This window comes from Procambarus clarkii, chromosome 72 (assembly GCF_040958095.1).
Source record: "Procambarus clarkii isolate CNS0578487 chromosome 72, FALCON_Pclarkii_2.0, whole genome shotgun sequence".
NCBI classification, from domain to species: domain Eukaryota; kingdom Metazoa; phylum Arthropoda; class Malacostraca; order Decapoda; family Cambaridae; genus Procambarus; species Procambarus clarkii.
This window is the reverse complement of record NC_091221.1, coordinates 11,764,796-11,786,424: the sequence shown is the minus strand read 5'-3', so window position 1 is coordinate 11,786,424 and position 21,629 is coordinate 11,764,796. Positions and strand designations below refer to the sequence as shown.

At 40.0% G+C, this 21,629-nt stretch overlaps 1 protein-coding gene across 10 annotated transcripts in view; it reads right to left on the bottom strand.

Annotated features, from left to right (window-relative positions):
• The window catches only part of LOC123773712 (venom dipeptidyl peptidase 4), an 87,889-nt gene that overhangs the window by 1,118 nt on the left and 65,142 nt on the right, over positions 1-21,629 (bottom strand). For all 10 annotated transcript variants that reach the window (XM_045767576.2, XM_045767575.2, XM_069312514.1 and 7 more), the window contains 16 exons: positions 11,590-11,699; positions 10,770-10,888; positions 10,320-10,414; positions 7,213-7,287; positions 6,986-7,038; positions 6,448-6,665; positions 5,732-5,901; positions 5,151-5,336; positions 4,785-4,964; positions 4,458-4,561; positions 3,223-3,346; positions 2,693-2,836; positions 2,077-2,225; positions 1,720-1,914; positions 668-828; positions 323-534 (listed from right to left, as the gene is read on the bottom strand). In XM_045767576.2, the coding sequence (XP_045623532.1) occupies positions 323-534; positions 668-828; positions 1,720-1,914; positions 2,077-2,225; positions 2,693-2,836; positions 3,223-3,346; positions 4,458-4,561; positions 4,785-4,964; positions 5,151-5,336; positions 5,732-5,901; positions 6,448-6,665; positions 6,986-7,038; positions 7,213-7,287; positions 10,320-10,414; positions 10,770-10,888; positions 11,590-11,699 (2,295 nt within the window). The remainder of the gene's footprint in view (positions 1-322; positions 535-667; positions 829-1,719; positions 1,915-2,076; positions 2,226-2,692; positions 2,837-3,222; positions 3,347-4,457; positions 4,562-4,784; positions 4,965-5,150; positions 5,337-5,731; positions 5,902-6,447; positions 6,666-6,985; positions 7,039-7,212; positions 7,288-10,319; positions 10,415-10,769; positions 10,889-11,589; positions 11,700-21,629) is intronic.

Sequence of the window (21,629 nt, the reverse complement as noted above, 5' to 3'; positions counted from 1 at the left end):
CCAATTTCTATCTCCAGACTACACTGGTACAGTATTGTGAATTTACACTTATTTGCTCTCAATGGTGCTGCAAGTAAATGTTCCACTTAACAATTCAATGAAAAAGTGTCCTGGGACACTTATTTAAGAAGTACTGTCAACAACAAAATAACCTCTATAAAATCAGCATGTTTTAAGAAAAGCATTATTTTGACAACAGCAAAGTACTGTAACACTATTTTCATTTCCGATTATACAAGGATAAACTCCAGTAAACCAGCAACTAACAAGTTACGAATGCAAATTCAAAAGTATAATCACATTAAATTTAATTTAAACTAACCTGTGACCTGAAGAGAATATCTTCAACTTCTAAAGCTCTGGACAGCATCATAGACTGCTGGTAGTGGACATTATCATCAGCAGTCCCATGAATAAGGAAGAACTCTTTGTTTTTGAAGTTGGATACATTCCTAGTCACATCAGAATAGTCATAAGCAGCAAAATTGTCCTCGGGTGTTGGTAGTCCCATGTATCGCTCAGTATAAACTGTATCTGTGGATAGAAAGAAATTAGGTAACCTAAAATATGTTACTTGAAGGTAGAAAAGCAAATTGTTATGAAAATTGTAACGTTTATGACAACTTGATACATTTAAAATGTGAACACGTTAAGTTTTATTTCTTACCATAATAAATCCAAGATGTAACAGGTGCTACAGAGATACCACACTTGAAAATATTATTAACGTCTTTTGACAGAACAGATGCAGTAACATAACCACCATATGACCATCCCCAAATAGCAGTTCGAGAGGAATCAATAAATGGGAATGACTTCTGAAGAGCGCTGAAAAACAAAAGAAACATACCATAATAGCATTAAAACCTCTGTACACAAATAGCCACATGCAGTAACATTGACTCCCATAAATAACATTTATGGGAGTCAATGAAGTGCATTTATGGGAGTCAATGAAGTGCATTTATGGGAGTCAATGAAGTCAATGAAGACATTTATGGGAGTCGATGCACTTCAATGGGAGTTAATTAGCACTTCATTGACTCCCATAAATAACATGTCACTTAAAATATATTGAGCAATACAGATACCTCTACACAATACTGTACTAATAAACAGAACTAAGTATAGTAAATTCATGTCGAGTACCATTAGTGAATTCAAGTTGCACTTATGGTACCTAAACTAGTCAAATTTGCTTAATGGGGGTAACCTTCAAGGAAATAAAGTCAATAGACTAAATACGTTTTCAAGGAAATGAACAACATCCTGAAAGACTCTACTGAAGACTAACGTATTCTTTACGCTTAATTTGTTTGGTACAAATTCACATGAATGAATTAAATTGACATTTAAAGCATAATATTACTAAGGTTACTATTCATTCCTCATGACAAAAGGTAATATCTTCAATAATCCTCTCTAGATACCCTGTCATCATAATTTCATTATTCACCCTCCCCCCCCCCCCATCCCTGCTGCCACTGTGTAAATACAATACTCCATAACATAAGTGATGACAAGGGATCTTGTAAATGAGTTTATTGTTGTACATCTCTGCAGCCACCTTCAAGTAAACATTCTGTAAATACTGTACAGTATGCAAGTATGCCTCGGTTCATAATTATAATTCATGAGCTAAATGAATGGATGAAATCAGATACTGTATTACGAAAGAAGCAGTAAAAGGATAGAGTAAGAAATTGTTTAGACACTTACGCTGTGACAGCAAGCTGGTCATCTACTTCTCCCGTTCCTAAACCATAATAAAGTGCATGGAGGAGTTTATCACCAGAATATCCAGAGCCACGACCATCGATTGATGTATATATAATTCCTCTTTCAGATGCCAAATAATCACCCCAATCAATTTTGAATTTGTCACTGACAAGCTGGGAACCTGGACCACCATACCTACAAAGAGAAAAATATTGAAGATTTACAACAATGTAAATGTTGAATTGTTTTTTCCCCAAAGCCTCAAATATCATCAAGTGGTAGTCATCAACTACATATTAGTAAATATTGTAATAATGCAGCAAATATTTACATAACTGAAGTTATGAGTTAACTTACACATAAACCAGCATGGGATAAGACTGGAAACGAGTAGGATTATAATCCGGTGGCAGCTTCATCGACACTTGTGCCTTGAATCCTCCGGCTACATCAATTTCCAGACGTTTTTCTAAAGGCAATGATCGATCTAGAAGTTTTTCCCGAACCTGGAAGGAAATTAAATATTGTAGTAATAGGCTATCTATATATATTTGACACCTGTTCAATTGAAGATGGGGGGGGGGGGTATTTTAAAACCTTCCCTAGATTTAAGATACTTTTAAAGTGCTAAAACATTTCCTAATTATAATGATTCCACCGTAGTTTCGAATCTGAGCTATACAAACCCCAATTTATTGGAGGATTCATTGCAACCAGAGATTCCTTCTAGGAAGCATTTGTGCTATTCAATTATTTATTAGTAAAAAAAATTACTGAACTGTATACTGTGCATGTGGCTTTTCTATAATATTAAAAGGAAAATATATTTCTTTGCTTTAAATTCTCTATCAAACTATTAGCCTTTTAGAATAAAGAATTAATATTTACAATTACTGTATGCAATTACATGCATGATCGATTATAGTATAACTATACAGCTTTACAACTGAACACACACTATGTTGCACAGTACCTCTTGGTTGTCCTCCAACAACAAGAGGCGAGAATGGTCAGAAGAACGATGCATGGTTACTTGTGGAATTCCCGGGCCACTGCAAGTTAGTGCATAGTAGGTACTTTTCTCGCTCATCTCGGCACTGTTGTAATTGCAGTCTTCCTGAAAGTTAAAAGAATGCTAACAAACTCGCTTCATAACTTACCAAATTTACATGGTGATCAACCTTTATAGGGTTTCTCTCCTTTTTATACAGTTTGTCAAGTTGTCATGCATAACTATTCAGTCCCTTAAATTGCACAAAATTTTATTAAAATTGATGAAATTAATCAGCCAAATAAATTACAATAAATTTTAAACATTGTCAATAAATATTTCAAGGAAATTAAACAAATCCAAGCCAAGAAGAGACATCAACACAAGTGTTAATGGCTATCGGTGAATCTTGGCTTCTCTTAGTAATAGATATTTCCTAACTGCCACCAGGTAACGTGTGTGCAGTGCAATTAGAAACAAGTTGAAATATAGTAGTATAGAAAAATACTCACGTTGAAGTCATTTTTGAAGCCACAGGTAATGCAATATGCTTGCTTAGGCTGAGTAGAATTAAGATCGCCAACATAATATATGTGTCGTTGACCAGGTTTTCCAGCAGGAGCAGCTGTGAAATATCTTAAAAAAAGAAAAAAACACATCTGCAATCCATCATTGCTAACATGAGGCAGTATAAACACGTTAAGTTAAGGAATGTTATCATATTACTAGTTCCAGTACTGTTAACTTTATTCAGCATGTTCAGCATATTGTGTTGCATAAATATGGACGTGATTAGGTACTCGAGCACAAATATTCATTTAAAGCACTAAGTAAAATTTAGTGCTCCTTTATTAAAGATTTATAAAATAGCACTGGAATGAAGATTTAGATTAAAATATAAAATTACAAACTCATAACAATGCATTGAGCATCCTGAGGATGCAACATCAGTGAGTTGGACAACAAAAAAATTCCTTGTGAGAGGAACAAGCGAGCAACAACAAAAAAGTTACACAGCTACCTTTATACCGTATATTAATTCCAACGTAATTAGCACTCGCTTTTTGATCACGCATCACCCAGTTGTTACATGTCTAAACAATGTTAAAAATGACACCAAATTTTTAGTCATAACCCAACAAATAACTAAGAAAACACAATGATTGTACAATTTTTATGCATCGCTGAGTGGGGCCCCTGGGAAGCTGTGTCAATTTACAGTTAGGAAAGCGCAGAGAGCTCGGACCGAGTGTTAAAACATTTATACGTTCTTATTGGCAAGTTGTGGGACTATGGAACTATTAAATATCCATAACTTGAGCAAGTGCATTTGAGCCCACTCCCACAAACTGCTATACTGTAGTAGGTAGAAAAGAAAGACATGCGCATTCCATACCTGCTAATCTGCACTATAGTATGATCCAAAAATAAATTTGATAAACTAGCCTCATTCAACATTTTGGATAAGCGCATGTCCTTTTTTTTACCATTGATGCAATGTTTTGAAAAATGGTAAATAAATGCCACACATTATGCATGTATGCCTAGATAGATAATCCCACCAACAGAATTAGTGAAGTATAGAAACAAAGCAATAATGTAAAGGAATTACACATCTTAGGGAAGAATATTAGAGAATTAGAGTCCATTAGATAATATTACAAGGAGTAATATTCTTCAAACACATCTTCAAGTTTACCAGATTCTATAATTTCATGAACTCATTGAAAATTGTAATTAAACTCACATAATATGATTAGTCTGGTCCCATGAGAGAATATCTACAACTTCATATGTCCCAGTTGTCAAGGGAATCAAGGTCTTGTCCGATGATTTTCGAATGTTAATGTGCTGCAGAAATCAAAATCTTTATTATAAACTTTATATTAAGCAATGTTTGCATTGTTTATACAATGTACATTACAGTATATTGTTTTCATATACCATCTGCTCATACTAAATATCATAATTTATAGTAGGCAAAGTCAATACAGTTGTATATCAATTCCACACTCAAAGGAAATTAGACTGTGTATTACACATACAGTATATACCGTATAAACAACAAGCTTACCTTGAAATTTCCCTGATCTCCCTGAACTGTGGGCATAATGATGAGGTAAGTGTCTCCATTAACCTTATCAAACATAGGTGCAGTGTAGAGGTCATTCCAGGCATGATCTGGTGACTCGTGTACCAGATCATCAGTGCACGCACCAGTGTCTGCTGAGCATATGCTAATGGTATTCACATTCTGAAAATGATTTCATTATTACTATAGATTATTAATTATGAACATCGTTTACATCAAACCACGACGTGTTAAACCTGCACTCAAAATTTCAAATACAGTACTGTATATCCATACATTAAAACTGTAAGCAATACTAGCACAATTCATGGGAATAATAGATTGCTTATCTATACAAAATGCACCCACCTGATGTCTATTCATCCATATAATGGAAACTTTATCCGGAGTTGCCCAGCCAACAGAGGTGAAGTAATGATCAAGTGCCGCCAAGGAGTTGGGAGGAGGCAGGCGCGTCACCGTCTCTCCACTACCGCTCACCAGCTTGGAGAGGTCAACTACCCACAGGTCCACCACGGGATTGGCACGACCAGGCTGAAATGATTATTTACTTAAATATTGCACTGTTCTATGAATGAAAACCCAAATTCAAAAAACATTATTTTTATAAATACTGTATACTAATTTTTATTGTAATATAAATATTTATGAAAATAATCAATTAAAGTTAAATTATTTAACTAATTAATTTTTTCATACATGTATAATTTTTGTTGCAGTTTATATACAGTATAGGTATTTTTTTTAATTTACAAAGTAGTATACTGTACAAGGCATTAGCTTGTGGAATTTGGCAATACAGTATTGACATTTTCCTTGTTTTTAAAACTTTCCAGTTAATAATTCATTAACAATTGAACCACAAAGTTGTCACATGAAACGGGTGCACAGTACAGGAGTTAATATAATGTAACCACAAGTTCTCTAACCTTGGGGTACTTGATGGATTGTTGAATTGGATACTGGAATGCCAAGTCTCCAGGACGACCGTAAAGAGGGAAATTCATAGTATCCACGTGAGAGTCATTGAAGGTAGCAAAGGCAAGGCGCTTACCATTGGAGTTGAACCATAAAGCAGAATTGGAGCTCAGAATTTCCTCTGTGGTGGGAGAAGTAAATATTGCCATTAACAGTGCATTTAGTTTAGTATCTACACTCGGTGCAGTTTTAAAAGTTTATATGATAAAGAACACCAGTCACGGTTTCAAGAGCAATCACTACCAATATTGGTTCGTCAGGAGATATAAATGCAACCTATAGCCTACAAGTTTTGTTAAAAAAAAAAAAAAAAAAAAGTGGATACAGGAGTAGAAGACTTCCACCCCCAGTTAGCAGGCCTAGAGCCTTCCGTTCCCACAGCAAGCCTTACCCTACTCATTTTCCCCGGGACATGATCTGCCAGTCAATTTACAACCAGGGCCTCAATTACCATTAGGTGAATAGTGGCCAACAGTTGGTGTCCAATGATTCGTGGCCAGGGTTCGAACCCCGATGAAATCCCTCTGACAAGAGGTGAATGTGTTACTACTACACCACCAGGGACTTGAAAATTTAGAGATATGTTTTAAGAAACTAGCAAATGATTATGTCTATAAACTAATTATATAATACACGATATACATATATATAACTTCCACTGCTGTACCTTCATACACCCAATCAGGTATGCCGTTAAAGATGCTGCCAATCTGGCCAGTGTCAGTGAGTCTATACATGGTGTCCAGATCAGGGCCGGTGGTGTAGTACAAGTCATTGTGTGATACAAAGGCCATAGCATCATCAGTAGGAGCCCAGGTGGCATACAGTAGAGGTGGCTGATCAAGTCTTGACCTCACTCGAGTTGGAGCAAGCGGGATGGTTTCTCTGGAACAGAAGGTGTGTAAGTTGTCTTTACTACTGTAGACCTGTTCAATCCAGCTCAGTCTAGCCAGAATTTTAACAATTTGTACATGTTATGAATAAAGCATTTAATTCTGACTGTACAAACAGTAGTGGCTGATCACAACACTGTACGTAGTAGTTGATTACAATACAGTATATGTTTGGTTACAGTATGTTTTAGAAATACAGGATTTTATTAAGATGTCATTTGCTGTGTGTATAGACAATTCCAATTCTCAGTTGATATGTTGAAGTACATCTATCTTTCACATTACAGTACTTGCACAATGAGAACCACTTACCCAGTCTTCAGGTTGAGAATGGTGTGACGGGCCAAATAGGAATATCTGAACAGCTGAAACAGCAAATATGAGTGTTAATATATACTGTATTTTAGAAGAGCAATACTGTGTATACTGTATAATCAAAATATAAAATGCTACAAACAATCTTGTACATGAAGCCTATTAAAATTTAGATCATGTCACTCAAATGCAATTACCAAATTTCATCAAAAGATGCAACTGACCTTTTGAACATCGTGAACCATGAGGAGATACTTCCTGCTAGGCGAGAGACTGTACTTAAATGGACGCCATTCACTCTAGGAAAAAACATTTAAATTAGGAAGGTTGGTCTGGTTGGTCTGTTAACTTTAAATGTACAAATAGACTTGTACAGTAAAAAGATTTAGTTCAAACATAAAAGTGGAGAAATACATAGTAATAAATTTTCAAGTAAATAAATGAATGTACTATATATGGCACACTATAATGCCATGAGAGTATTTTAGGCACACTTGAGAAAGTTATAATTACCGTCTAGGATGTTAACAATTATGTAGGGTAAAGTTTCATGCAGATGGTGTTATATGTCAAACATCTGCTTTTACAGTACATTATTGCCTGCCTAAGGCACATCTTCCTAATTTGAAAGGCAAAATGCTACTTTAACCATTACACTGCTCCAATTGTCATATTTTGTTCCTTTTGTTTAACCTATTTTTAGTCATGTGTACCTCGATTTGGTACTTTTAAATGTTTGTGCCATTTAGGGGTTATAGATTTAGAAAATTTATAAACACATACTGAAACATACATAAGCAGCTAATGTAAAGAAAACGGTTAGCAACACTATATACTTAACGAAGCACAACCTCTGGAGAAAGCATCAGCCCATAAACCATAACACATTATGACAGAGAAGGGCTCTAAATGCAGCCACCCAGGAAATCAGATGAGCCAAAAGAAAATGTGCTCAAAACAAAGAGATCCAAAGTCTATGCCTATACAAGTAGTAAAACTAACACTTGTAGCAGAAGATTGATGAAGAAAAGGGCCTTGGACTAAGAATACAACCAAGCTCTGAATGTTGCACAAGTGGCAACTGCAGTACTGTATATATATATATAATAATAAATAATAATAATAAAAAAAAAACTAGGAATAGTCAAACAAATCTTTGATTCCAAGGAAAACATGGTAGTTACAGCACTCGGCTGTATAAATCTCTGGTGCTTGGATGCACTAATCCAAGTGCATCCAAGGATGGAGACCTTCAGAAACAGCCGCTTTGGAGAAAGTTCAACACCAGAGGACAAAAATCATTCCTAAACTATGTCGACACTCATACCAGGAATGGTCGAGGGCCATAGGAGTAACAAACACTGCAAACCAGACATGATAGGGCCAATACCAAAACTTAAAATACCGACCTTTGAGGATATTGATCTAGACCATTTTTATAAAAGATCACATGTAACATAGACAAGGAATAACCGTTTCAAGCTCAGCAATTCATAATATAGGACAGAAAACAAGATGCCTTTTCACTCTTAGGGTTAAAACCCATGGAACCCACATACCTGCCAAAGCCATTAATGCCTGAATTGCTGCAATTCGAGATCCAGCTCGATAAAATTGTCAGGACAAACGGGTGGACCTTTGACAAGTCACCAGCTTCCTGTTCTCATCAAGGCCACTAGAGAAATAATAGCCCTCGGGTAAAATTCACGTAAAATATTTGCTATGGAAAAAGTTCACCACAGAACAAAAAACATAACTGCTAACTCTTATACCAGGAGAGACTGAAATCCTCAAGACTAACATTACAAAAATAAAAAGGCCAATCTCATTGAGACCTTTAAAATTATGAACATTTTTTTAAATATTAATCCACACCACTTAAGAAGTGGTAATGCAACACACAAGAGGCAACAGCTTCAAACTCAACAAACAACAATATAGGAAAACATTTATAATTTTCACTCATTGTAATAAAACCCATGGAATTGCCTATCTGCTAAAGCAGTAAATGCCAATACAGTACAATATTTAGTGGAGGTCCTAGTAGTAAAATTTATTCTTGACTCACAATCTAGACTTCCAGGTCTGAATGCCAGGCAGCACAGAAATGGTTGGGCACATTTCCTATCACCTCATGCATCTGTCCACCTAGCAGTAAATAGGTAATCAGGAGTTTGTCAGCTTATTGTGAGGTTGCATCCTAAGGAGGGTTAGTAATTCAACCCTGAGGGAGGACCTCAATATGACCCTAACATGTACTGTATGTATAAACTGGTCACTTGTATCCCGACAATGAATTAGTGTTATGAATTATTATACTGTATAATACTTCAGTAAATATTCGACTTGAAAAAGTCTTTAAATAATGATAACCCACCAGCTTCCTGTCCCTGTCGAGGCCACTAGAGATGGTGGCTCTCTGGTAAATTAAGCAGGCCTATGCATGCTATTCTGGTAACACCTATCCTAAATTGGACTTATCAGAATAGCAAGTTTACTACATTTAAAAGGGTGTTATCCCTTAGTGTAGCATTACTACACGAAAGGATAACACCCTTTCGTGTAGTAATGGAGTTCTCATCAACATGTTACACAAACTGGAAAACCTGGGTTCGAACCCTGGGCAGGGTAATGTTTCAAATGAATTGCGAGTTAGGATGCTTAGTCTGCAAACAAGAGTTGCCACCAATGCCAATATAAGAAAATTTTGCTAGTTACCCTGTTTGCTAAACTAATACTGTAGATACAAAAATATAAACTGACCTAACCAATCCTTCACACCTCTGATCTCGCCACACCATCATGCCTTACCCTTAACACCTATTTCCTTTAATAAACCTATTGTTAATTTGTCAGATTTGTTAGACCTTACACACTAAACGCTATCTATAAATAAAGTCCTCTCTATTGTTCCTCCATTTTGTCATCAACACTGCTTTTTACAACCCAAAAATGGCCAAGGTAATTTGCTTTTTTGTTTTTAAAGTTTTAATTAGAGTCGAGCAATTACAAGCAGAGTAATTACAACCTTGAAAACTCAACCAATTTGGTTTGTTAATACAGTGTTTAAGAAATAACCTGTCAACCTTCCCCATCCTTAAAATCAATATTATCATGATTCATAACATAGGAATTCATATAGACTTCTGTTATAATTAAAATAAATACCTTATCTTCAGGCAACAGCACCAATCTTTGAAGTTTTTCTAAAAAGTTGCATACTACTATTCTCAACAATGTGGCCTAAATTTAAGCAGACTAAGACTAGTAGATCTTAACATGCAGCACTCATTTTATTTTTAATCTGTGCTTAACAGCATAATGTACCTACCATGACTTCTTCACTGACCAACTCGTCAGATAATTGTGTCGCCACTGTGAAAATGTTAAGGGCTCCCGATTCAGGCCGGTACAAGAACTCGTTATCTGTGGGGAAAAATATTATTATTATTATTTTCAATAGCATTTGCTACATCTAGTATTTTAAGTACAGTAATCTCTAAATAATTGGGGGAACTCTTTATCAACCAGAGAATACTGCAAACTTAATCAAACCAGTGCACGCAGCTAACTAAACTATAACACGCCAAGCTTTTGTGATTTATAATATCTCCAATGCTAACACGCGTGATAAAATGCAAAAATCAGGAGACCCTGTGAGCTTATTTATAAATATTTATTTTATTTTATTGTATTTATTAGTTTAAGTACAGCCATGTACGCATACATGTGTACACACGCACAGAAACATTAACCAGTAGAATTTATTGCATTCACTTACCAGAGATCCACGTGCCATTGAAGGACTCTGTTGAGAAGGTTCCATTTAGCACCTCTGCTAGATCTATGCCACCTGGAGTGGCTGTTAATGCCGAGGTCTCGGGCGCTGCAGTGGAAGGACTGTAAATACATTAATTTAGTTTAGAGTATTCTTTGTGTCCAATTGTGAAACATTTACACAAATTGCAGGTTTTTTGCAGATACAGCATTTAGTTTATTAAATACAATTTTAGTACAGCAGCCTAATAATTTGTTGCTCTCTTCCTTTGGTACCAGCCAAGCCACAGGGCATGACAGGACTCATTTCCTAGAAACTTAAAATACTGGATACTGATACTTGGAGGATACTGACCCAAACTTCATCTTTAAAAAGGTCAGATGTAACGCATACAAGGAGCAACGGTTTCAAGCTCAAGCCACAGTGTAGGACAAAAAACGGGAGCTGTTTTTACACCATAGGTTATAAACCCATGGAACTGCCGCAGCTGTAAATGCCAAGACACTGCTGCAGTTCAAAATCCAACTGGATAATAACAGGGAAAAATGGGGTAGGGGGGTTGGGGACCGTTGACTAGCTGTGGCTTCCTGATCCTGTCGAGACCACTAGAGAGATGGGGGCCCCTGAGGTAAATTCAGGTGTGAAGAAACCCAGATGTTTGTTTAACCCATTGGTACAAGACAAGGCCATCTTAGAAAACCTGTCGAGACCACTAGAGAGATGGGGGCCCTGAGGTAAATTCAGGTGTGAAGAAACCCAGATATTTGTTTAACCCATTGGTACAAGACAAGACCATCTTAGAAAAACTAACTATTGTACTGACCTGCGTGTAACTATAACTGTGGCAATGCCAGCAGCCACCAGAAGCATGACCCCAACAGTGCCCAAGAGCAGGCTTCTCCATACTCGGGACCGCGTTGACCCCACAAGCTCCTGTAAAAAAAACAATGTATATCAGATTTGATTCATGGAAGAGTAAGCAAGTGTGTGTAACTACCTAAGTGTAGTTACAGACTAGAGCTACGGTCGTGGTGTTCCGTCTTCCCATTAATATTCCTTTCTTTTATGAAGAATGCTAAGTGCACATTTCCTTCATTTCAAAAAGGTAAAATTCTCTTTGTATTCTATTATTGGACATGTCTATACATGGCTTCCTAAAAATGCTTAATTTCAGATCTCAAATATTTGCAAAATGAATATGGCGAAAATGTCAAACTGGCTTGTGAAAGGGAACTGGTTCGAGATCCCAGAATGGATGAAGGCAGTTTTTTTGTCAAGGGAACATTTCCTTCCTTTTACTGACCTGCTGGTGTGTTTATTTATATTAAACAATTTGCAATTTTTGGGGAACTGTGTGTGTTAGCTTAATTCCCATTTAGTGTTGTCTACCCCATTAAACCTTTCAACAACCTCACAATTTTATGTTATGGCTTAAACTCTGAGTATTAGCGACCTTATTAAATGTAGATACTCTGTAAAAATTATTATACCCTTGTATAATCTTATATCCTTCTTGGAGATCTCATCTTCAAAAGGATATAGCTGCTCTGGAGAAAGTGCAACACCGGGCAATCAAAATTCATTCCAGAGCCAAGTGCATAGTTTAGTTCATTTATTATGCACCCCATACCCATCTTGTGGGCGGTACTCGCATATCGGGAACGGTTGAGGGCCACAAGTTCAAGTATGTTTATTGAGACAAGAAAAAAATACATCTCAAAGGGATAGAGTAGCTTAGGCTATTTCTACCCCTCTATATGGCCTCAGGGTTAACACTACAAACCGAGCATGACAGGGGCGGATCTTATCGAAACGTTTAAAACAATGTACTAAACAAATTGAAGAACATTGATCCAGAAAATGTCTTCAAAAGGTCAGGTGTAACAAAGGAGGAGCAACGGTTTCCAGCCCAACAAGCCACAGTGTAGGACTGAGAACAGGAGATGCATTTTCACCCGTAAGGTTATTCACCCATGGAACCGCCTACTTAAAGCCGTTTATGCCAAAACTGTTGGGTTTTAAAGTACAATATAGATGGAAAAGATCAAGGCAAATTGTGGGACCTTCAACAAGCCACCGGCTTCCTGTCCTCATAGAAGCCACTAGTGTTGGTGGCTCTCGGGTAAACTTGTACACATTTTTAAATTGTTATATCCAAGTATCTCCCACTTAACAACGCATGTACTTTCATAATCCATTGTACCTCCTTTTGTACATCAATAAATAAAATGCGGGCTAAAATTTGAATTAATTCTATATGGTGACTTGTACACCAAGTGGATGGGAATAGCACTAAGAAGCATTTTAATAATTAAAAAAACCATGTTATAAAACAGGTCTGCTGTGGGGTTTATATCAAGATTTATTTACTACATGGAGCCAGCACGCTAGTGCTGGCTCCATGTAGCTGGCATTCTCCATATCTGGAGAATGATGTATTAACTACACCAGGCACCCTTAAGTATTAGACCTTCAACAAAGGTTTGGGACCCGTTTAAGAGTAAAAGTTACAAGAGAAATGTAACAAAATATCACCTGCTGCCTACATAGAGCAATATAACCACATAGGTCAAGCGACGTGGGCGCGCACAGCTGTGGCGCACCAACCCGACCTCTTAATAGAACGTCATTGCATTTTTGACATTTGCAAAAATTATCCGCTTAAGACACGCAAAAGTTGGCGTGTAGGAGAGAGGTTAACCTGTGGGTAAGTCGGGCGGGCGTGACCAGTCAGTCCTCCTAAGGTTTCCCAACGTCATTGTTTCACAAATTTCATTTTTCATTACTCTCGGAATGCTTGACAACCGCTGAGGTACTAAAAGGCCCTACAACATGCACTTCTTGTAAGGCAGCAACATCCTAACCTACCAGAGGACCCAAAACGGGACAGTATGTCAACATTCAATTTGTAATTCTTAAAAAGTTCTGCTAACACCCCCAACTCCAAGGACTCCTGCAAGTCACAGTATCCTTCACTCCCACCTCACCCCAGAAAAACACGCCACGTGTGTAGTAATTACCCAGACGGCGGGAGGAGGAGGAATTAAGCGAGATGTTGGAGATGGAAAAAATGCACCTTCCTAGAGTACCAGCGATACCCAGGAAACGGATGAACTACCTCTGCTCTACAAAGGTGGCAGTAAAGAATTCTCAACACCAAACCAATAGCACTAACATTGCACATATCCCCTTTACAGCAGATACTGATCTTTATGAATGTAGCATCGAGAAGGAAAAACAGTAAACATCTAAGCTAATCTACGTCTGCCAATGGAACACTAAAAGCAATATGTTCGGTGAGGATAACTTCGAGCCTACGCTACTGAAAAAGAAAACCAACCCAATAATAAATACAGTCAGACTATAGAGCGGGAGGGCAATGTAAAAGGTCATGCGAGTGATCATGTTGGAAGACCTTGCTTTTCAAGATTCGCAACTGCAAGATGATTGGCATGAAAAAAATTTAAAAAGTACTATCTTGCTGGAGTGTTCTTTCCTTTAACTGAGCTGCTGTACCATTATTTTAGATTCGGCTACTCTGAACAAAATTTCCACGTGGCACGGACCTCTTAACCTATAAAAACTGCTGCTGTGCCGTCGCGTCAAAATTATGTAACAAGGGAGGGAGATGTGGTGGTATAATGGCAGCGTCAAAGCACTAAGGTTACGGAACGGTCACTAGAGTTGGAGCTATCCTAGAGTTGGAGCTATCCTCGAGCATGCAAGCCCACACGTCCACAAACAGTTACACACAGTTGCAGAGATGTATGCGAGCACACGCACTCCCGTGGTCCTTATGCAAAGGAGACACACCAATGGCGTCACTAACATCAATCAAATAATCAAATCGGAAATTTAATTTAATTATGCCAGCACCATCCAGGCTATTGTAGAGACTGGCTGGCAGGTAAATAAATATAACTTCTACACACGCCGACATCTCGTTAATGAATCTATAATTTCTTATAAACCCTAATCCAGTTGTATAAAAATACCTTTGACACACTCGTACAACACCGAAGTTGCTAACGAGCACAGTCTGGCACGCACAACAAAACTTAACCAGAAAAAACTAGCGGGAAGACAAGCGAGAGCGAGCCTTGGTCACACAACAGCAAAGTTTCAGGTCCAAACTAGACAAGTCTCCCCCACACACAACGCAAGGAGACTAACTAAACAGGTTCCAACGAGATGGAGGCTACAGGAAGGAAAATGTGTAACTTCTGGGAAGAAGCTGCCATCTTCACAAAACCCGGACTAAACATTCAGAAGCCCGTCTGGTGTGTTCAGAGGTTATTTCCAAGGAAAGTGTCTGAGGGATATGATTACAATTTATGTTTGGACATTTGTGACCAGGAGAGAAAAGCCTAAGGCTCTCTTTTCTACTTCCTCCAGCTCAACTGCCTGCAGGAATAATATCCATGAAAATTTAAAAACTAATATCTTTTCTTCCACTTGGGTATTAATGTGAGACTAGTTCTGAGGAGCAGGACTGGGAGCTGCCTACCTGTGGCAGGTAGCTCCCAATCCTGAGGACTATGTGCAAACTCTGGAAAGAGCAAGTGGGGTCATGACTGAACATTAAATAATGTTCAGTCATTAAAACCTTTAGACACTGGTATGCGATGTTTGGAGCATTACAATTAATTGATTAATTATCTTGTTGAGGGTATCCACAATCAATCTAGTTTGCTAGCATAGGCTAACAAACTAGATGATAAACCCCCTGCATGATAAATCATCTTGCGAGATTGGGATTCTAGTATCAAACAACAACTGTTATAAACCTTGACAACCTTCACAGTTTAGTGTAGCTGCGTAACTGGAGAAAACTAGGCCCTATGTTAAAATAAGAGCCTAGTTATTAGGCTACCTATTGCCCGAAACGCTATGCGTATCGGTGGCTTTAGGTATTGGATTTATAGATAGCGCTAGTACATACAACATTATGTTTCTAACTCATCTATGTATGTACTTTTACCCGAATAAAAATTGGAATTTGAAGGTGAAAAGATCTTTCAATTGGTGTAGACTGTGTACGAATACGGACTGCGAAAGCAAGGCCAATCGATCCTTTTGACTTTAGGAGTTTTAAGCAAGAGGTGTCAGAAAAGTTTAACAGTAGGGTAAAACTGGGGCGGACGTGGACGCTGACAAGGTCCTACCCGACACATGCCACTAAACTGGTTTTTTGTATCCGTCACAAGTACTCTATAATGTACCTCAGTGCTACCTCTGAATAGTTGACGTACCAACTATAATACTTGCTACCTCCCGCACACCTCGCAAAAATATACGGAACATTGCATTAATGCAGTTTAAACGAAAATACTGCAATAATAAAGCTTCGATATTGTAAAATAATAATAATAGAGCACATCAGCTTTTATTATGCTAACATGACAAAACATTTGAAGCACAAAACTGCAGTATCAACACACTATATTATAGCCTTGTTAGACACACAGCTGGCCGGGAAGTCTAAGGTTATTTCCCTGCTGCGAGTCACGCTGTACTGGAGGCAAGCGGGATCCAATCGTCCTTCTGAGGCTTGGACGGTCAACACCAGACCTGACAAAAATGAACAAGCAAATCACGCCCCGCCCCCCCCCCCCCCCCCCCCCCCGCCGCCCCCTACAACCAATGGTATAAGAGACGCTGTACGTGTATATAAACAAATGTCATTATTTACCCGAGGGCCACTAACCCCAGTGGCCATGAGGACAGACAGCCGGCGGCTTGTCGAAGGTCCGCGCCCCCTCTCCTATTCATGATTTTTTCCAGGTATTTATTTACCCGAACAATACAGAATAACTTTTATGGGACAGGAAGCCTATACTTAGGCTTATCAGTATGCCTATACTGATTTTTTGGCCCTAGGGTTTTGATTGATTGACCTCTAGTTTTTACTGATGACCTTTCCCAGGATGTGACCTTCCCCTTCCCCCAGCAACTGTTGCCTAGCTCCCGGGTACCTAGTTTACTGTTAGTAAAGAGGCATCAGGTCAAAGGAAACGTGCCCAACAGTTTCTGTCCAAGGCCGGGGATTCAACTAGTTTCACTCGGTTGTGAGCAGAGGACGTAAAGCACTGTGATACACGAGGATGGGGCTGCTTCATCACCTCTCTCCTCCCGTAATTATTTTCCTGGTGAAGGCCGAGCTTACCGAAACTCCCGCCACCCAGGTCCAAAATACTCCATCGGGGGTTCCCCCTTGAAAGAACCTGCCTAACCCCAAGCGTATACCGACAGTGCTAATGCCTCGGCAATATAACGCTTCAAATTATATACGATGCCCGTAGTCTTGTATACAAAAAAAAGGGTTAACTGTAGTCCATAAGGTCTCAAGAGTAACCCGTGACGTCAAGCCGGGGCCAAGTTTTTACCAGTGGTCTCCGGCAGCCTGACGCGCGCGGGATCAGCCCTCTACACCCACTCCATTATCATTTGGTTCTCTTTATGGTCTTGCAGGTGGCATCTACATGATTTTTTAATCTACTTGACTACTTATATTCCGTGCAATTCTTGGTAGTCTTGCGAGGAACCTTAAAGATCACATCGCGGCCTCGAGAGGGGCTGAACCAGCGTCAAGTTAAAGACCTGCCTGGCTCTCCAAACTATGCCAAGGAACCTCACCATCCTCTAGCTTACTGATTTACAAGTTCAATATTTATTTTGCTTACATGTGTGTGCAAAACCAATTTCCGACACTGCCTAAAATTTTCTAACTACATTAAATACTTTTTACACCCATCCCTAATACCAAATTAACTGGGGGGTGGGGGGGGGGGGTCATTTGTATCACTGATTCCGAGGTTGTAACAACTACAAAAAAAACTATAAACATGCCCTTTTACCGTATTTACCTTTTAAATGTATTTAAGAAAATGGGTTTATCAAAATAGATTTTTTTCAATTCACTGAATTCGTAAAAACCAAACTAGATTCTCGTGGCTGCGGTCTGTTGGTTTTTGCCACCCTTCACTGACGCAGGCGGTGAAGGGTGGGCTGGGGGGGGGGAGGGTTTATGTGGATATAAACACACACAGGAATGTGTGCGCGGGACCAGAGAACCAAAGCTCAACCTTCTGCAAGCACAACTAGGCCAGTATACACACACGCCCACAAATGGCCGACCCGCCTCTCCACACCCCCACCAGCGCGCGACGTTCCACTGCTCAAACAACGTAGTTCTAAAATAGCTAATAAGAGATAATCGCACAAACATTACAATCATACCAGGCTTCACGGACACACAATTAACCATCAAGTATCCACAATAATAATCCAATGACGTACAAACGCAATTTAAAATATGTAACTTGGGCTACATATAACATTCCCGGGGACAGTCACTGCTCGACACGCGCGCCTGAAAGGGCTCCTGTCCTGTCCAAAAGAAGGGGACCTCGAGTATCAGCGAGGTCCTAAAGGGACTACGGAGGTCCGTCTACCTTAGTGCACGCTAACTTGTAATGTTCTTGAGTGACTGTGTTGGAGTGTGGGGTCTACCACACAACACACCGTTCCATACTTTCCCTTCCTCCTATCATACACGCACTGCTCTCAATACTCGCCATGCCCACGGTGATCCCAATACACGATTTTAAATTTTCCTCATTGAAAACACCAACGAAGCCCTTGACAGAAGGCTACACAGATGGGTGGCGGCCAAGTGACCCCAACCCACAATACTTTACATGGCTTAGATGATCAAGCGCGAGGCAGGACAGGGTGGGATATGGACGGTAAACCAGTTATTATCGTCTCCCTGCACCCACGCTTAAAAAGCGGCAGCAATATCTACAAAAGATATACCGCCAGTTGGTAGCTGCACACAAGTCCCCAGTATCGAGGGAGAACACTCCGCAATATCCTTCCAAACAGTTAAAAAGCTGTGGTTTAGCCATAGGAAATGGCTGACACACACAGCTTCATAATGTTCACAGTAGGCTACCTTACCGTAAGGAAAGGTAACCTAGTGTGAACATTATGCAACTGCTTCTCTCTCATTTCCCAACATCGTGGCATCCTCGAGAATGTCAAGTATTTGACCAACCCGGTGACCTTTCTGAGCTGGTTTGATCTTGCAATAGTGCCCCCACGGATCACTTCGTGAATTCCAGAATAAAAATAATCAAGGCACAAAAGATTGACTTTACAGTAGATTGGAGACGGCAGCTTTGGCCATCTCTTCGGCCTTCTCGTTTGCTAATATGCCGACATGCGCCATTACTACATAAAATAAATGTGCCTTTTCAGTAAAATCATCCCCTCTAGTACTGCAAGTACCAAGGGCCGGAAACTATTGTAGGCTTCTAGTATATGAAGCACACTTTAATCGACTTGAGAATGGTCCAGGACGGACCGAAACGTCGTCGTTCCTTCACCTTCTAGTGTGTGGTCTGGTCCTCATACTTTAGCCACGTTACTGTGACTCGTCGCCTGCACCTGCACTGGTATTGGAAGAGAAGACCGAGGTGCTCCGGACACTAAATTTCTCTGGTGTTTACCATTTACCCAAAAATATACAATTTTAGTCAGTGCCTAGAGTGCCGCAGTTGAGTGGAAGGGGTTGCGACACTGCGCGCCTTGACCTAAGCAAGGTTATATTTTTATAATGTGCTTTAGGAAAGACTGCTTGGCAAGGTACACAAGTTATTGTGGATGCTCTCTTAAGTTAGGTAAACACAGTTATCTCAAAGGAATCACCATAAATAAAGTCCATGCACATGTTAACCGACATGTGGTTGATTTACCGTCGAGAGGCGCGACCAAAGCGCTGAAGCTTACCGAAGCAAACACAATTAGACGAGTACAATTAGGTGAGTATACTCGCACGTTAAAGCAGTGGGTCAGCGCGGATTATTTCTCCAAGTCACCACCAGCTTTTCTCCCTCACAACCAACTCCTCCCCCCTTCCCTGGTCACGAATGGGCAGGTACATCCCAACAGAAGGCTGGAAAAGACTTGGGGGTACGGTAGGAGGACCACGAGAATCATCTCCCGTCACGCAGGGTGCAGTCGCACCTCCACAGATCTCCAGTATCATCTATTGATACTGGTAATGGCTCAAAAGGGCCACCACTTACGGGCTATCCATGCCCGTGTCGCCTTTTGGGTGGCTTAATCTTAATCAATCATAGGAGGACGGGACTAGCGGCGGGGCACTGTAGCTGCCCCAAGATGGGGGCTAGTTACGGTGGGGGGCGGGATAGTGAAGGTGGGGGGTAAGGGTGAAGGAGAGGTGCAGGGGAAAGTGTGTCGTGGCTGCCATATCCCCCTCCCTCCCTCCCTCCCTCCCTCCTCTCTCTCCCCCCTTCTCTTCTGCAGGCATTCCTGACAGAGTAAGAGTCTTGGTGGTACGTCAGTCTCTGCACATCATCTCTTCTCTCGAAATCTTATTCACATACGTTCCTAATTCAGTATATCTTAACGTTACCTGACCTCGGCAACTCCCTGAAGTAAGCTTTCACAGTCCAACACCTTACATGTGGTTGATGGGAACACACTAACTACACTAACACGAGGAGGAACAATGCGTCAACCTTACAAAAAAGGTAGTTAGTGGTAGAGTAGAAAAAAGTAGTTAGTGGTTAGTAACAGTAGATCGACAGTTGAGAGGCGGGCCGAAAAAGCAGAGTTCAACCCCCGCAAACACAACTAGGTGAACACACACACACACTAACAAAGACGCTGAAGATGGTTTTCTACCACCACTAAGGGAGAAGGGAAGCAAGACAAGCAGTGAGTGGCCCATGGTTTAACAGGCAGTGTGTGGAAGCAAAGAGATGACGCAAAAAAACGAAGAAATAGTGAGCACAGAACAATACTGCCAAAGTAGACAAAGCAATATTGTTGTAAGCTAGAACAGCAGAACGTCGGGCGGTAGATGAAAACTAGAGTTAGAGACCTGAGAAAGACCTTTACGTGCCAGAGCTGTCAATAAAATGAATACGCTAGACGCAGCAAAAAAATCAGATTCAGAGTTAAAATGTAAATACTGTATAACAATACAGCGAGAAATTAATGACAGCATTAGTCTTACAGCATTTAGAAGGCGGTGCTAGGAGCCTAGGACACTTAATACATCCACTACCTTACGATCAACTTAAGTTATATTAAGTCAAGAGGTGCATGCAGGTCTTAACACGTCTGGAGGTGACGCCGCCTACAAGAAAATCTTAGCAGCTGAGAGCGAAGAAAGTCACTCCGGTATAATGCCTCCCCCGTCCTCTCTACCACCAGCAGACACGCTCCAAAACCCTTACACAGTCTTGGGAGAGCATGGGAGAGGTGGGCCACCTATAAGCCACGCACCTGTAAGCACTTAATTTACACACTGATCAAATCACAGATTGATTGATTGATAAAGATTAAGCCACCCAAAAGGTGGCACGGGCATGAATAGCCCGTAAGTGGTGGCCCTTTTGAGCCATTACCAGTATCAAGAGCTGATACTGGAGATCTGTGGAGGTGCGACTGCACCCTGCGTGACGGGAGATGTCTCCCGTGTCAAATCACAACAATTACTTCCTATTAGAACTTCCGGGGACTGGCATAGTCACAGACTACAAACTACATATTTCCATAACGTGGGATAGCCTATCAGGCACCGGAACAAATGAGCTCAATGGTGCGTCGCAAACATTTTTTTCCATCTAAACTTTAGGCTACACCAACACATTTTGACAGGAGTTCCAACATGGCAACAAAAACCATCCTAGATGGTGAAACATTGTCCCCCTTGACCAGGAGGATGGTGTGGCTGTGACGCCTGAAGGCTCTCCTGTATGGTCGCCGGAACACGCCATCTACCACACTACGCAGTGTCGCAGGAGGACATTCACACTACGTACTGTC